The sequence below is a fragment of the Elephas maximus genome, chromosome 19 (genome assembly GCF_024166365.1).
Source record: "Elephas maximus indicus isolate mEleMax1 chromosome 19, mEleMax1 primary haplotype, whole genome shotgun sequence".
In the NCBI taxonomy this organism is placed as follows: Eukaryota; Metazoa; Chordata; class Mammalia; order Proboscidea; family Elephantidae; genus Elephas; species Elephas maximus.
The window spans coordinates 8,441,596-8,458,778 of record NC_064837.1 but is presented as its reverse complement, the minus strand read 5'-3'; the positions used below and the strand labels follow the sequence as shown (position 1 = coordinate 8,458,778).

At 42.1% G+C, this 17,183-nt stretch overlaps 1 protein-coding gene across 8 annotated transcripts in view; it reads left to right on the top strand.

Moving 5' to 3' along the window:
- Nucleotides 1-17,183, top strand: part of DNAH9 (dynein axonemal heavy chain 9) — a 468,295-nt gene that overhangs the window by 49,332 nt on the left and 401,780 nt on the right. For 4 of the 8 annotated variants that reach the window (XM_049859546.1, XM_049859545.1, XM_049859544.1 and 1 more), the window contains 4 exons: nucleotides 5,476-5,544; nucleotides 7,720-7,846; nucleotides 12,704-12,959; nucleotides 13,219-13,460. In XM_049859546.1, the coding sequence (XP_049715503.1) occupies nucleotides 5,476-5,544; nucleotides 7,720-7,846; nucleotides 12,704-12,959; nucleotides 13,219-13,460 (694 nt within the window). The other 4 variants (XM_049859548.1, XM_049859549.1, XM_049859547.1 and 1 more) reach the window with 4 other exon arrangements.

Here is a 17,183-nt window from a genome sequence, read left to right as displayed (position 1 = left end):
AGGTCTTTTGATTTCTTGACTGCTGCTTCCATGGGTGTTGATTGTGGGTCCGAGTAAAATGAAATCCTTTACAACTTCAGTCTTTTCTCTGTTTATCATGATGTTGCTTATTGGTCCACTTGTGAGCATTTTTGTTTTCTTTATGTTGAGCTGTAATCCCTACTGAAGGCTGTGGTCTTTGATCTTCATCAGTAAGTACTTCAAGTCCTCTTTACTTTCAGCAAGCAAGGTTGTGTCATCTGCATATCATAGGTTGTTAATGAATCTCCCTCCAATCCTGATGCTCTGTTCTTCTGCATATAGTCTAGCTTCTCGGATTATTTGCTCAGCATACAGATTGAATAAGTACGGTAAAAGGATACAACCCTGACGTACACCTTTCCTGACTTTAAACCGTACAGTATCCCTTGTTCTGTTCGAACAAATGCTTCTTGTCTATGTACAGGTTCCACACGAGCCACAATTAAGAGTTCTGGAATTCCTATTCTTCCCAATGTTATCCATAATTTGTTATGATCCACAGAGTCAAATGTCTTTGCATAGTGAATAAAACACAGGTAAACATATATGCTTTCAGCAAAGATTCATCTGTCGTCAGTAATGATATCCCCTCGTTCCACATCTTCTAAATTCAGCTTGAATTTTTGGCAGTTCCCTGTCAATATACTGCTGCAACCCTTTTTGAATTATCTTCAGCAAAATTTTACTTGAGTATGATATTAATGATATTGTTCAATAATTTCTACATTCTGTTGGATCACCTTTCTTTGGAATGGGCACAAATATGGATGTCTTCCAGTCGGTTGGGCAAGTAGCTAAGGTCTTCCAAATTTCTTGGCATAGACCTCGAGTGAGCTCTTCCAGCATTACATCCATTTGTTGAAAAATTTCCATTGATACTCCATCAGTTCCTGGAGCCTTGTTTTGCCAGTGGTTACAGTACAGCTTGGACTTGTTCCTTCAGTTCCATCGATTCATGCTCATATGCTCCCTCCTGAAATGATTGAAGGTAGACCAGTTCTGTTTGGTACAGTGACTGTGTATTCCTTCCATTTTCTTTGGATGCCTTATGCATTATTCGGTTTTTGCCCATAGAATCCTTCGGTGCTGCAACTCAAAGCTTGAATTTTTTCTTAAGTTCTTTCAGCTTGAGAAGTGCTGAGTGTGTTCTTTCCTTTTGGTTTTCTATCTCCACCCCTTTGCACATTTTATTTAATACTTTACTTTGTCTTCTCAAGCTGCCCTTTGAAATCTTTTGTTCAGCTTATTTCTTCCTTTCACTTTAGTTACTACTTTGAAGAGCAAGTTTCAGACTCTTCTGACATCCATTTTGTTTTTTTTTTTCCCTTCCTGTCTTTTTAATGACCTTTTGCTTTCTTCATGTATGACATCCTTAATGTTATCCCACAGCTCATCTGGCCCTAGGTCATTAGCATTCAATGCGTCAAATCCGTTCTTGTGGTGGTCTCTAAATTTAGGTGGAATATACTCAAGGTTGTACTTTGGGTCTCATGGACTTGTTTTAATTTTCTTCAGCTTCGACTTGAACTTACCTGTGAGCCATTGATGGCCTGTTCCTAAGTAGGCCCCTGGCCTTGTTCTGACTGATGGTATTGAGCTTGACTGATGGTATCTTCTCTTTCCACAGCTGTTGTCAATTTGTTTCCTGTGCTTTCCATCTGGTGAGGTCCATGCATATAGTCACTGTTGTAAAAATGTATTTGTAGTGAATAAGTCATTAGTCTTGCAAAATTCTATCATGGGATCTCCGGCATCACTTATGTCACCGAGGCCATATTTTCTAACTACTGATCCTTCTTCTTTGTTTCCAACTTTCACATTCCAATCACCAGTAATTATCAATATATCTCGATTGTATTTGATCAATTTTAGATTGCAGTAGTTGGTAAAAATCTTCAATTTCCTCATCTTTGGTCTTAGTAGTTGGTGTGTAAATTTGAACAATAATTATATTAACTAATCTTCCTTGTAGGTGTGTGGACATTGTCCTATTACTGACAGCATTTATTTCAGGATAGATCTGGAAATGTTCTTTTTGATGAGGAATGCAATGCCATTCCTCTTCAATTTTTCATTCCCGGCATGGTAGACCATATGACTGTCCAATTCAAAATGGCCAACACAAGTCCATTTCAGTCCACTAAAGCCTAGGATATTGATCTTATGCATTCCCTTTTATTTTTGGACGACTTCCAATTTTTCTTGGTTCATTCTTCATACATTCCATGTTTAAATTACTAACGGATGTTTGTAGCTGTGTCTTCTCATTTTGAATCATGCCACATTTGCAAATTAAAGTCCCAAAAGCTCAACTCCATCCACATCATTAAGGTCGCCTCTGGATTGAGGAGGCAGCTCTTCCCCAGTCGTGTTCTGAGTGCCTTCCAACCGGAGGGGCTCGTCTTCTGGCTCTATGTCTGACAATGTCCCACTGCTGTCTGTAAGTTTTTCACTGGGTAATTCTTTTCAGAAGTAGATCGCCAGGTCTTTCTTCCTAGTCTGTCTTAGTCTGGAAGCTCTGCTGAAACCCGTCCACCATAGGTGACCCTGCCGGTATTTGAAATACGAGGGGCGTAGCTTCCAGCACCATAGCAACCTGCAGGTCACCACAGACTAACAGACGAATGGTAGCTGTAAAGATTACAGCCTAAGAAATCCTATGGGGGCAGCTCTACTCTGTCCTGTAAGATCGCTGTGAGTTGGAATCAACTCAAATGCATACAACACCACCAGACTCCAGTACTATGAGACAATAAATATCTGTTCTCATAAACCACCTAGTTTGTGGTATTTTGTTATGACAACCCTAGGAGACAAAGGCAAGGAGCCCTGGTGGTGCAGTGATTAAAGTGATCAACTGCTAAGTGAAAGGTCGGTGGTTCGAAACCACCACATGCTTCTTGGGAGAAAGATGTGGCAGTTGCTTCCGTTGAGATTTACAGCCTTGGAAACTCTACAATATTGCTACGAGGTAGAATCAACTCGACAACAGACAACAGTCAGGAGGGAGAGCTGAGTCCTCGTGCTTCTGAGACCTGTCCCCCATGCCGAAGGGAGTGAATGTGGGGATACGGTGGGGTGGGCTGTTGGGGCAGCTTCTAGAAATGCACACTATGGTAGCTGTCATAGGTCCCATTCCCTGGATGCAGACCCCAAGATTTGTATGCATGAAGTTTATAGGGAAGCTCTTGGGTAGAGAGTGAGGGCAGTAGGATTGGGCAGAGGAAGAGATTGAGCTGCGGTGGTGCAGTGATTAAGAGCTCAGGCTGCTAACCAAAACGTCGGCAGTTGGAATCCACGAGCTGGTCCTTGCAAACCCTATGGGGCAGTTCTACTCTGTCCTATAGGGTCGCTATGAGTCCGAATCAACTCAATGGCAACAGGTTTGATTTTGATTTGATAGTTGCAACCCAGGCCTCAGCCTTGGGAGCTCTGATCCTTCTGAGTGGCTCTGAATTGAGACAAGAGGGCCTCACCCTTACACCCCCCACATCAGCTAGTCAGTGGACTCAGGCTTTCCCAGGGAAGGTCCTGACCTTGGCTAAGGGGCTCTCTGGCTGAAGGCAGGGCCCAAAAAAGGACACAGTTGTGCTATATTGGCAGCCAGTGCTCTGGCAGCAGCATAGTCAGAGCTTGGTCCCAGAGGGTGTCTGTACAGCACCCTGCCTCTCCTCCAGGGGGTTATCTGTACGGCACCCTGGCCTTCCTCCAAAGGCCTTCCTAGCACACAATTTCCAAGATAATTCCAATTTATTTTAAACATGAATGTAAATTTGTATTATACCCCACAATATATATTCATTGAGTATTAAAAATGTTTTCCACCATCTGTCAGTTTGTTGTACTGTATTGGCTTGCATGTTGCTATGATGCTGGAAGCTATGCCACCAGTATTTCAAAAACCAGCAGGGTCACCCATGGTGGACAGGTTTCAGCAGAGCTTCCAGACTAAGAAAGACTAGGAAGAAAGACCTGGCAATCTAGTTCCAAAAATTTAGCTAATGAAAACTCTGTAGATCAGAACAAAGTATGTCCAACTGGACTCAAACATGCCAATGATAGTGAAGATGGTGTAGGCCCAGGCTACGTTTTGTTCTGTTATATTTAGGTCACTGTGATTGGAGCTGACTCGATAACAGCTAACAACAACAACGAAAGTGTTTTAGAATCCTCACCAAGAAGCGAAATGGAAGCTGCAGAGACTTTCACTGTACTTATTCCCGGGACTTCTCAAGCCCCACTGTGCGGCTGCCCACAGGCTCAGAGCGAGAAACCTCGCTGTCTTCCAGCCTCGTTCTCTCAGAGATGTGAAACTGAGACTTGTGGGAATACCACGGCTTTTGAGGGAAGAGGAGGTGTGATCCCGCCCTCTGTTCTTCAGCATTTTTCACTTCTCCTTGGTGCCTCAAAGATGCATCTGCTAAAAAAAAAAAAGCTCTCCAAAAAAGGGAACTAAGCACTGGACCGAACTCCAGCAAATCCAACACTTTCTTTCCAGGCGTAAGGGCTTATTCTGAAAACTGAAGGGCTCTTGTGAAGAAACCTTGGATTGGCTTAAAGAGCAAATGGGTTTTCAAGAATCTTTCCAATAAGCTGCCTCATTTTGCTGACAAACAAAAACAGACACTCCACACAGTTAGTGTGAAAGTTGCTAACAATTAAAGATGCTTCACCATCATTTAGTGCTGCAGTGTCAAAAGCAGGGGACACAGTCACAGGTAACAGGGCCTCCCCCAGGCTTTGTTCATGCTACCTGTGTGCATGTGTGTGCACGTGTGTCTGTATGGGCGTGTGAGTGCGTGTGTGTCTGTGTGAGTACATGTCTGTGCGTATGTGTGTACACGTGTCTGCATTTGTGACTGCGTGTGTGTATATCTATGTGCATGCTCATGTATGCACCTCGTGTGTACCTGTGGGGGTGGGAGCTGGGAGGGAACCTCATGTAAACATGTCAGTGGGGGGTGGAGTTTCTTATCGCTTGTCCTCGATGGATTTCAGAAAAGGGCATATCTTTTTTTCCCTTTCTCTTTTTTTTATAATATCGGCAGTTTTTTTCTTAAACACAGAAAAGTACAGCACCAAAAATTTTTCTTTATATCTCAATTTCCCTTTTATTCAGATTTTTGAAGGGGCTTATTTACTGTGTGCATGACTGGCTCGGCTAGGGTGAGGGAGTTGGTGGAGCCCTGGGTGGCAGGAGGGCTGGAAGTGCTGTGGGAACTTATGGCATCCCTGTCACCTGGGGGGCAGCCTGTATTTCGGGAAGTGCAGATGCCCTCTAGTGGCCTATGGAGGATGTATGGGAAGGAGAATGCAGGCTTGCTTGGGGGCCACTGGAAGCCAGCCCACAAAGCTATTCCATCTCTTCTTCTTTACAGGCTTCAGTTGATTACTCAGACATCACTTTTACTTCTTCTAACTCTTTATCATTTTTCACCTCTTTTGTATGTGTAGTTGCATGGAGTCTGCTGAAGGAAAGCGAATGATACAGAAATATGAAGATACGCTGTCACTGCTGGAAAAGTAAGGTTCTGGGATTGTACCGCTGTGCGGACTGCAGAGCTCCCAGGATCCATTTGCAGCTCCAAGTCTGTGCAGATTCCTCAGTGGCTCTGAAATGTCACTCTGTGTTTTATGTTATAATCATGATATTTGTGAGTATAGTATTTCTGGGTTAGAAACACGGGCTCTGGGGAATACAGCTCTATTCTGGAAACACATACTTTATTCCTGTGCAGTTTTGTTGGGAGCACGAACCTGGCAGAATCAGGAAAAGTGGGACACTCCTAGTGGCTCTCTGAGACCTGTGTCACGGAGAATCTCAGGCACTGCTCACAAAGCAGAAAGTAATCTTTATGAAGCACAAAGAGAAAATGATTTTTAAAAAACACTTCTTTCATCCTTTTATGGAGAAAGCATAGGAATGAAAATTTTATGTGGGCTCACAGTTGTTCCCACTTAAAGCTGCAGTAGGCCTTTTGGGGGTGCAGGATCTAGGAACAGCCTGCTGTCTCTTCCCTCTGCCATCTCTTCTCTCCCCTGTTCCGAGAGTCTGGATTGTATGGGTATCTACTCCTTGTTCCCCACACGCATATCTGCTCCTTGTTCCCAGCACACGTATCAGCTCCTTGTTCGCAATGCGTATATCTACTCCTTCTTCCCAGCACACACATCAACTCCCTGTTCCCAGAACGCATGTCTACTCCCTGCTCCCAGCACACATATCTACTCCTTGTTCCCAGCACATGTATCTTCTCCTTGTTCCCAGCAGGCATATCTACTCCCTGTTCCCAGCAGGCATATCTACTCCTTGTTCCCAGCAGGCATATCTACCCCTTGTTCCCAAAAGGCATATCTTCTCCTTGTTCCCAGCAGACATATCTACTCCTTGTTCCCAGCAGGCATATGTACTCCTTGTTCCCAGCACGCATATCTACTCCTTGTTCCCAGCAGGCGTATCTACTCCTTGTTCCCAACAGGCATATCTACTCCTTATTCCCAACAGGCATATCTACTCCTTGTTCCCAGCATGCATGTCTTCTCCTTGTTCTCAGCGCGCATATCTACTCTTTGTTCCTAGCACGCACATCAACTCCCTGTTCCCAGCACGCATATCTACTCCTTGTTCCCAACGTGCATACCTACTCCTTATTCCCAGCTCGCATATGTGCCATTCCTCACCTCCACCCCTTGCGCCATGCTGTTGCTTCTGCCCCGAATGCTCACTGCTCTTTCATGTGCAACCTCTGCTCATCGTCTGAGACTTGTTCACTTCATCACCCCTTCCAGGAAACCTTCCCTGACATTCTTCTTATCACCCCCATCCTCCCCTACCATTCAATGCCCAATACCCTGTCCATCTCTCTAGGATTGTACTTGCAGCATTATATTATGATTATGAGCTTATCTGTGGTCTCCATTATTAGCTGCATTTACCACGAGGTGTTTATTCTTCATTTTACCCTCCCTTTCCCATGCAGCACATGGCAGGAGCTCAGTCAATGTGTAATGACTGAATGGACAAATGTCCTTGAGCTACAGGAAGATTAGGGGGAAACAAAGCTTACCCAGTAATTTCTTCTAACTTTTACTGAGGCCAGTTGCAACTTCCATTTATACCCCAAAAGACACTGTGGCATCTCCCTTCCTACTGTCCTCTGAATTAAGTTCTGGCACTTTAGAAGTAAGTGGTCACCTGCAGGAGCTGCCGTCGCTGGCTGGGTCGTTGACTGACCTGAGAATATAGCCAGGTATTTTACTAACAGTATCTTCAAGGGCAGTGGTGGTTCAGTGGTAAAATTCTTGCCTTCCACGCAGCAGACCCAGCCAATGCTTCTCATGCGCAGCTACTACCCACCTGTCAGCAGACGCTTGTATGTTGCTTTGATGCTGAACAGTTTTCAGTGGAGATTTCAGACTAAGACTGGTTGAGAAGAAAGGCCTGGCAGTCTACTTCCAAAAATCAGCCAATGAAAACCCTCCGGATTATAATGGTCCAATCCCATTGTGTATGCAAATGGCGCAGGACTGGGCAACATTTTGTTCTGTTGTGAATGGGATTGCCATGAGTCGGGGGCTGACTTGATGGCACCTAACAATAATATAGTATATGCAGTTCTTATTATAAAACATCACTAGGAGGTGGGGAGTTGGGAGGGGGCTTACTAGGCATTGGGGTGCTGTCTTCAATCCTCGCAGGTATGAGACAAGACTTTATGAAAACTGGTGTCAGACAGTATCAGAGAAGTCGCAGTACAATCTTTCCCAGCCACTTCTGAAACGGGACCCAGAGACAAAGCAGATCACTGTCAACTTTAACCCACAGGTAAGTCAGGTGACAGGACCCCCTTCTGGGGTTCCTGAAGAGTTTCATTTAACTCTGCTGATTTCAGAGGCAATAAAGTGTTTTTGTTTTGCCTTTTTTTTAAGAGTGCATGAAAGATGCTTAAAAGAATTTGCACCCTGAATTACGCCTTTGGGATGAATTCTGAGGTGTAGTGCATTCATAAATTGTCTGTGCTCACGTTCTTCTCCAGAGTCAGAGAAGAACGTGAGCATAGACAACTATTTCACAGACAACTATAAAATATTTTATTTTCCACAGCAGGATATATTTCAAAGTATCACTGACCACTTAGGACCAAACCTAGTCCAATGGGCCTGTCTCAAACACAAAGTCCCATTGCCGTTGATTCCGACTCAAAGCGACCCTATAGGGCAGAGTAGAACTGCCCCATAGAGTTTCCAAGAAGCACCCGGTGGATTCAAACTGCTGACCTTTTAATTAGCAGCCAAACTCTTAACCACTATGCCACCAGGGTTTCCACCCCACCAAGATACTAAATGTAAAGGCCATGGACTAGACACTGGAGGGTCAAGAAGTGTCAGACCTGGGTCCTGCCACCAAGGAACCCACAATCTAGTTGGAGAGCTGGAACCTAAACACACAAACATCTATCTTTACTAGATTGTTGTTGTTAGTTGCCGTTGAGCCATCTCTGACTCCATGTATAACAGAATGATATGCCCCCTGACCCCATGCCATCCTCATGACTGCTGGCATGCTTGAGTCCGTTGTTGCCTTCCAACCTAGGGGGCTCATTTCCTTCATTATATCAAACAATATTCTGTTGCTATCCATGGGGTTTACACTGGATAAATTCTGGAAATAGATCACCAGTCCTTTCTTCCTAGTCCTAGTCTGGAAGCTCAGCTGAAACCTGTCCACCATGGTTGACCCTGCTGCTATTTGAAATACTAGTGGCATAGCTTCATAGCATCAGAGCAACATGCAAGCCACCACAGTACAACAAACTGACAGATGAGTGGTGGCTTTATTAGATACCATATGATAAATCCCAAAGGAGTAACTTTGAAAATAAGACTCTAGATCAGTGGCTCTCAACTGGGGATGATTTTGTTCCCCTGGAGATGTTTTTGGCTGTTGTGAATGGGATGGGGAGACACTAACACATAGTAGGTAGAAACCAGGGATGCTGCTAAACTTCCTACAATGCACAGGCTAGCCCCCTCCCCACAATAAAGAATTATTCAGTTCCAAATGTCAATAGTCCCAAGGTAGAGAAACCCTACTGTAGGGGGTCACACAGGCAGATCCATGTGGACTCTAGTGGCCACAGAGAGCTTAATGCTGAGAAAATGATGACCATTTGTCGTCTTTATCTGAGATCGTTTAGCTGAAAATGTATTGGCCACACTGAGCTGAAAGCAGGCACCCACTGCTGCCTTGGTGACATGTTCCCCAGGAATGCACTGCAAAACAGAGCTGGAAACCAAGCTGACAGCATATTGATGGCAGCATACTGGTGCCTCTTGAGAAAATTGCAGTTAAATAGAACATCAGATCCACCAGGAATCCAAGTCAACAAAAGGACTTGGAGGATCCGCCTCTTCATTTTGGCAGGACTTCGTTCTGTCTTTAACTCACTGAAACAATTTCATTAGCCCTCATTGTAAGCAATATTGAATACTTGATTACTAAAGAAAAAAGCATGTCTGAATTACCAAGTAGGCCACAGTCCAGGTGATATAACTGTAGTAACTGCGTCCTCAGTGTAAGACAGGATAGAAGATGGACCACTCCTCCATACACTCCAAGTAGCACATAGTGGGTGCTTTGTAGATGTTTGTAGGTTATAGATTGTAGGAGTTCCTGGGTGGTGCAAATGGCTAACGAGCTTGGCTGCGAATCAGAAGGTTGGAAGTTCGAGTCCGCCCAGAGGTGCGTCGGAAGAAATGCCTGGTGATCTACTTCTGAAAAATCAGCCAGTGAAAGCCCTACGGAGCTCAGTTCTACTCTGACAAACACAGGGCTGCCATGAGTCAGAGCTGACACTGTGGTAACTGGTAGGTGACAGAAGGGAAAGGAGGGAGAAGAAAGGAATGGTAGATGAAAAGAGAGAGGGGTAAGTACCTACGGCATAATGTGGGGTGGGGAGGGGACAGCTACAGATACAACCCAGCAGAGAAGAGCTACGAACACGCCACCTTCCAACTTCCAGCAGTGCGGCACCAGGGGTGCTATGGCAGTGAACGCCAGCACACACGTCGGCCCGGAGAGACTCAAGCAGAGAGGTGCCTCTCTCCGGGCAGGATAAGAGTCGTGTGGATGAAAATTTTTAATTTGAATTTATGTTGATTACTTATTTATTTTAAATCCCCTGTTGGGCATTTAAATTATTTTCTGGTTTTATCAGTTGGTATTTCATTGATTCTATGAAGCACTTTCATTTTTTTTTAACGTCTTAACAAAACCAAAGCCGTTGTCACTGAGTGGATCCCAACTCCTGATGACCCCTGCGTGCCAGAGCAGAACTGCACCCACGGGGTTTTAGTGCAGCTTTTTGGGAAGTAGATCACCAGGCCTTTATTCTGAGGTGCTTCTGGGTATACTCGAACCTCCAACCTTTTGGTTGGCAGCTGAGTGTGTTAACTCTTTGCATCACCCAGGGCCTCCTATTATATCTTAACATCTCTGAAATTGAGTTATGTTTTATAATCTATAGTTTATATATACATATATTTATATTTTTAGTCTATGCTTTAATAAGTCACTTTTTTTTTTCCTTTTTCCTTAGTGGTACATAAAATAATGGTAAATCTTACAATTGATGAAATCTTAAATTGGATAAAATATGGTCTAAATAATGCTACAATAAACATCCTTAGTTATATCATTGCATCCATTCTCGAATGTTTCTTTAGGATAAGTGCCTAGAAATAGAATTGCTGGTTAAGAGGTATTCACATCATGGGGCTTTTCGTGTGTGTTATCACCTTGTTCTTCAGAAGACGGCACCCAGTCATTCTGCCCGGAAGATGTGGTAGTGTTTGTTTCTCCAAATCATCTCCAGCTTGATATACTGAAAAAAAAGTAAAATTCTCAGCGCTTTTTTTTTTTTTTAATTTGCCTTTATGTGATTACTGGTAAAGTTGAGTTTCTTCGTGAGTTTATTGCCTGTTTATATTTCTTCTATAAATTATTTTTTTATGTCCTCTGCTCACTTTCTCCTGGAGGTACCCTCTTTTCCTATATATTTGTTAGGATATTTGTGAACTATTTTTCAGATATTAAGAAATCTGCAGATATTTTCACCCATTTAATTTTGTCTTTTTATAGGGTGTATGATTGTTACAGAAACCCTGGTGGTGTAGTGGTTAAGTGCTACAGCTGCTAACCGAGAGGTCGGCAGTTCAAATCCAGCAGGCACTCCTTGGAAACTCTATGGGGAAGTTTTACTCTGTCCTGTAGGGTTGCTACGAGTCAAAATTGACTCGACGGCAGTGGGTTAGTGGGTTATGATTGTTACACATATAAATTTTATCTTTTCTTTCATATACATTTTTGCTATCTTGCTCTTTGTGGTTTTATGCTTGGAAAGGTCTTTTCCACCTCAATATCATATAAATAGCCATGCATATTTTCTTTTAATTTTTTTTGTTTTCACTTTTTACGTTTAAATGTTGAATATCCATCTTGTGTTTATTTCAAAGTAAATTAGGGGACTAAGTTCATTTCCCCCCAAATGGTTAAGACTTGTCTTAACCCTGACAAGGGAAGAACTAGCCCAATGCCATTGGACAGACAGCTAGGAATTCCAGTGGTCAGACTCCAGTTCCTTTCTTTTTGTCGTATTTGCCTAAGCCAGGTGCTTTTTAGAAGAAAGAGACATTGAAAGAGGGGTCAGAAAATGTTTGCTCTTCTATAGGCCACATGCTAAGCATAATATCATGAAAAACTCTTCTTGTGAGGTGTCTTTATGTGGTGGGGTGGGAGGAAGGGAAGATTCTATGGCTTTGTATCTGTCTTGTCACCTGTATCTATACGCATCAGTACTCATCGGTTAAAAAAAAACATTGCCGTCGAGTCGATTCCGACTCTAGTGACTCTATAGCTTCGGTATACACACAACAGTAAAGAAGCAGGGGATAAAGAAGAGGATGCCGAGAAACCACATCAGAGGCCTCTGTTGTTTCATTGGACCGTGTCTTCTTGGTTTCTCATTTCTGCAGTTGCCACCAAACTCAGGGCCCCACACTAGCTCAGTGAGGTCTGGGTAACCTCCTAGTCCGTGAAAACACAAAGAAATGCCCGCCCAAGGGAACAGACATTGTGGAATACTTCAAATGATTGTAGTTGACAACTAAACATGGAAGATGGGTGTTGTCTTGCAATCTTGTCAGTGTATCTTTATGGCTCTGTGTGACCTCCTTTGGAAATAATACCAGAAGTCTAAATTTGAGGCATCTGGTGAATGTGGTGGCCCAGGCCAGATGACCCTCCTCCCTTCAGACCACAGCCCTCAGTAGGAACTGGCTGGGTCAGCATGAGGCCATCGTTCCATCAGCCATGTGCCAGAAGTCGAGAAGGCAGAGCCTTCCTCCACTGCCACCGCTGTCTGCATTCTCTGGGGTTCCTCTTCTTGCTCTTTGTTGTGATTTACAGACATGGTAAAACTTGCTGCTTTCTGAGTCATCTTCCCCCAGCCTGGAATGCCATTTTTCCTTCTCTGAACTTAGATTTAAGGGACTTTCAGGAGCAGAGGTTAAGAAGGGACCCAGAAGGGCTTTGGGGCCCCTTGGGCTTTTCTGGTCATTGACCAATATTGCAGATTTTCACTGTCACTGAACTACAGCCACTTGCATTGATTCTTTTCTCCAGCTGATTTCAGTGCTGAAAGAAATGAGTTATCTGGAGCCCAGGCAGATGAAGCACATCCCTGAGACAGCAGCAGCCATGTTCTCCTCCAAAGACTTCTATCGGCAACTCGTGGCTAATTTGGAGTTGATGGCAAGTTGGTACAACAAGGTTATGAGAACCCTGCTAGAGGTAGAATTTCCATTAGTGGAGGATGAGCTGCAAGATATCGATGGGCGCCTGAGAGCTGCAGAGGAGACGCTGAACTGGAAAACAGAAGGTAACGGCACCCTGCTTGGGTTCTGGGAGAAATACTGTGGTAAGGGATTAATAAAGTTGATAAAATTAAAAAGAAAAACAGTTGCTGTGGAGTTGATTCCAGCTCATGCTGACCCCGTGTGTGTCAAAGTAGAACTGTGCTCCATAGTAAATGCCTTCTAAAGCCCACAAGTATAGTATCCCTGTCTTTCACAGCGACTAGACTGTTAGCTATGCCACTGTAAGCTAGTTAAATTAATTACCTTTCTTTTCGGGAGCAGGCATTTGGGATTATGTCATTCAGGTCACCAATAGTATTCATGATCTTGAACAAAGAATTCAGAAAACTAAAGACAATGTAGAAGAGATTCAAAGCATCATGAAAACGTGGGTGTCTCCAATATTGAAGAGAAAAGATGGGAAAAAAGAATGTCTTCTCTCTCTGGATGATCAGCATGATCGAATGGAAAAATACTACAATCTCATCAAAGAATCAGGCCTTAAGATTCATGCCCTTGTCCAGGTAATAACCTTTTCTCAGAAACACATACCAGGAATATAGGGAAAGCATCAAGAAGTATGTTTGGGCACAAACAGTGTTTTGGAAATGAGAAGAATCAATAAGCGCTGTGTCTTCTGCACTCAGGGACAGACCCATATACTGGTAGAAAAAGAACTAAAGGTAATAGATTGTTGTTGTTGTTGGGTCCCACCAAGTCAATTCCTACTCATAGCAACCCCATGTGACAAAGTAGAACTGCCACATAGGGTTTTCTTGGCTGTAATCTATGGAAGCAGATCTTCAGGTCTTTCTCTCACAAAACCTACTGGGTGGGTTCAAACCACCAACCTTTCAGTTAGCAGCCCAGCACTTAACACATACACCACTAGAGCTCCTAAAGACGACAGAGTGAAAAGTCATGTTCTGGCATCAGTATGTCAAAATTAATACTCTTAATGGTGACACCTCTTAGTTGTCATATGACTTCAGTCCCACACCAAACCCTAAGTGGATGGAAGGGAATGCCCAGGACAGAGTCCTAAGTTATCCACTGAACAATTTACCCCCACCCCAACTCCCCCACACAACCTAGTGTGGTCCCCCAGCATCGTTCTCATAATCGAGCACTACAGAGCTTGAAGAAATGAAGGGTTACTGTGACATCCCTAGCTGCCCTGGGTAAGGAGAAGAACAAATGCAGAGTGCTGCACTTCAAGCACTAAGGCTCTTCCCTGCATTGTGGGCAGGTCAGACTCATGTCCCATTATCCAAGGCTAAAGTTTCATTGTGAGTAAAGAAAAAGGCCATTCATGGCCACCAGCCCTAACCCTACTGAAGTAGCCATAGGGCAGCATCTGAGAGGTTAATCTCATACACAAAGTAAGTAATGAATCACAATTGTTATCTATAGTTTGAAGTTCAATAAAAATGTTGAGCCTTAAGCACTAACGATGATCAGAAGTTAAATAAGGAGGATGATTACTGAAATCATGGCTTTGAAAGATAAAGAGCTGGGGAAGACTTCATTTATTTTTAACCCCTCTACTCCCAAATCCAGTATTCAGTAATCCACATGTAAAGCCTAGACACCCATCCATCCATCCATCCATCCATCCATCCATCCATCCATCCATCCATCCATCCTCCATCCATCCATCCTCCATCCATCCATCCATCCATCCATCCATCCATCCATCCATCCATCCATCCATCCATCCATCCATCCATCCATCCATCCATCCATTCTCCATCCATCCATCCTCCATCCATCCATCCATCCATCCATCCTCCATCCATCCATCCATCCATCCATCCATCCATCCATCCATCCATCCATCCATCCATCCATCCATCCATCCATCCATTATCCATCAGCTGTGTTTCCAAAACTGTCCTAGACACTATAGTGAATACCAAGAAAATGCAAGATACATTGTTGTGTGTTGTTGAGTTGATTTTGACTCCTGCTTTTAAGTAAAAGAAAATCAAGAGGCAAGAAACTTCTTAAGATTTTAAAAGTTGAAAAATTATCTATCCATCCATCCACCCATCTTTCTATCTAATGACAAATTCTGAAAACTGCACTTGAAAGTTGTAATGAGAGAAAATTGAGAGAATTAAATTGCCTACTCAGTGAGAAAAGCACAGTGACTTGGAAAAAATATATATGTTGTAATATTTTAATTGTCCAGTCGTCAGTCATGAAATAACCAAAAATAGCCTCAAGCCAAAATAATTACCATTAATGTTGCTCTAAAAGTTCAGACACTTTAGTAATAATTCCAATCACAATACAATAATAGTAACTCACATTTATTTAGTGTCTACGATTTGCCAAGCACTGTTCTAAGTACTGTGTATGTATTAGTTCATTCAATCCTGATAAAAATCATAGGCACTGTCATTCCCATTTTATTGATGAAGAAACCAAGGCACAGGAGGGTGAAATTAATTGCCTAAGTTCCACAACTTGGTTTTTTAAGCAGAATATACTCAATAATTTTCCATGTCACTAGATATCCTTCTATAATATCATGCGTGACATTTAATTGTATAGATACACCATGCTTTGACTAACTCATCCCATTATTGGATATTTAGGTAAAGCAGTTATCCATTTATTAAAAGTATAGTATAATATACAGACAGTACAATGTACAGATATTAAGTGTACAGTATATATATACAAATATATACTCATATAACTGCCATGATGATTAAAACATAGAACATCACCATCACCCTGGAAAGCTACCTTGTGAAACTTTCTGACCGAGTCACCCCATCCTGCCACCAATCCTAGACAAACACTGATTGGATTTTTGTCACTGTAGGGTAGATTTGTCTTTACTAGAGTTTCATATAAATGGAATTATGTAGTAGACATAATTCTCTTTTGTGTCTACCTTTTTTTTTTTGACTTAGCATAACATTTTTGAGATTCATCCATATTGTTACGTTTACCACGAGTTTATTTCTTTTCATCGCTGAGTACTGTTCCTTTGTATGACTATACCATAATTTGTTCATCCATTCCCCTGTTAATGGTCTTTTTAGTCATTTCTCATTTTTTACTATTATAAATAAAGGTGTTATGTACATTTTGTACAAGTCTTTCCATGGACACATGTTTTTATTTCTCTTGAGAATTTGTGGGTCATAGATATACATATGTTTAGCTTTGTAAGTAATTGCCCAGCAATGTTCCAAAATGGTTGTATAATTTTACACTCCCACTAGCAGTGTAATAAAGTTCAGGTGCTCCGTCTTTTCATTGTATTTTTTTGTTGTCAGTCTTTTTAGTTTTAACCATTTTAGTAGAGTGTGGTGGTATTTCACTGAGGTTTTAATTTATATATATCTGATGATTTATAAAAGGTATTGTTTTGTTATAAAAGTGCAATTGATTTTTACATATTAGTATTATAGCCCGTGACCTTACTAAAGTTATTAATTTAATAGTTGTTTTATAAATTTCTTATGATTATCTATGTAAACAATCATCTCATTTGCAAATAGAGACAGTTTTACTTCTTCCTTCCCAATCTTTATGTTTTCCACTTCTTTTTCTTGCCTTATTGCTCTGGCTAGGACCTCTAATACAGTGTTGACTAGAAGTTGTAAGAGTGCACATTCATGCCTCAATTCCAGTCGTAGAGGGAAACCTTTAGTAATTTGCTATTATGTATAATGTTAGCTGTAAGTTTTTTGGATGCTTTTTATAAGGTTGAGGAAATTTCCTTCAATTTCTAGCTGGATGGGAGTTTTTATTATGAATGGCTGTTGAATTTTATAATTTTTTTTTCCATCAGCCCAATGTTCATTACTGTGTCTTGATTAGGATCAGAAACCCAAGCTATTTATTCTCACTAAACAGAAAATTCAAACAAATGTGTTTCTTAGATGACCCTAGATTTGAAATAGTAGGTAAAGGTGGAAGGTATAGATAGCTGTATTGATAGCTTGACAATAGGAAGAAAGAGAAAAACTATACCAAGCAGTCATAAAAACTAAAAGTTATTTAACATAGAGGCAATATAGACATGTACATTTCAATGACACCTAAAAGCACCTCTGCATTGTCACTGTGCTGTGATTTGCATGATGATGAACTTTAAGTCATTAAGAAAAATCTTAAATCTACTTAGGAAGGAAAGGAATAGATACGCATTTTGTCCCTAAAGGCAGGGTCATGGTATTGCTTCAATCTAGGGGCCACTATTTACAACATGTGGTACTCCTGAA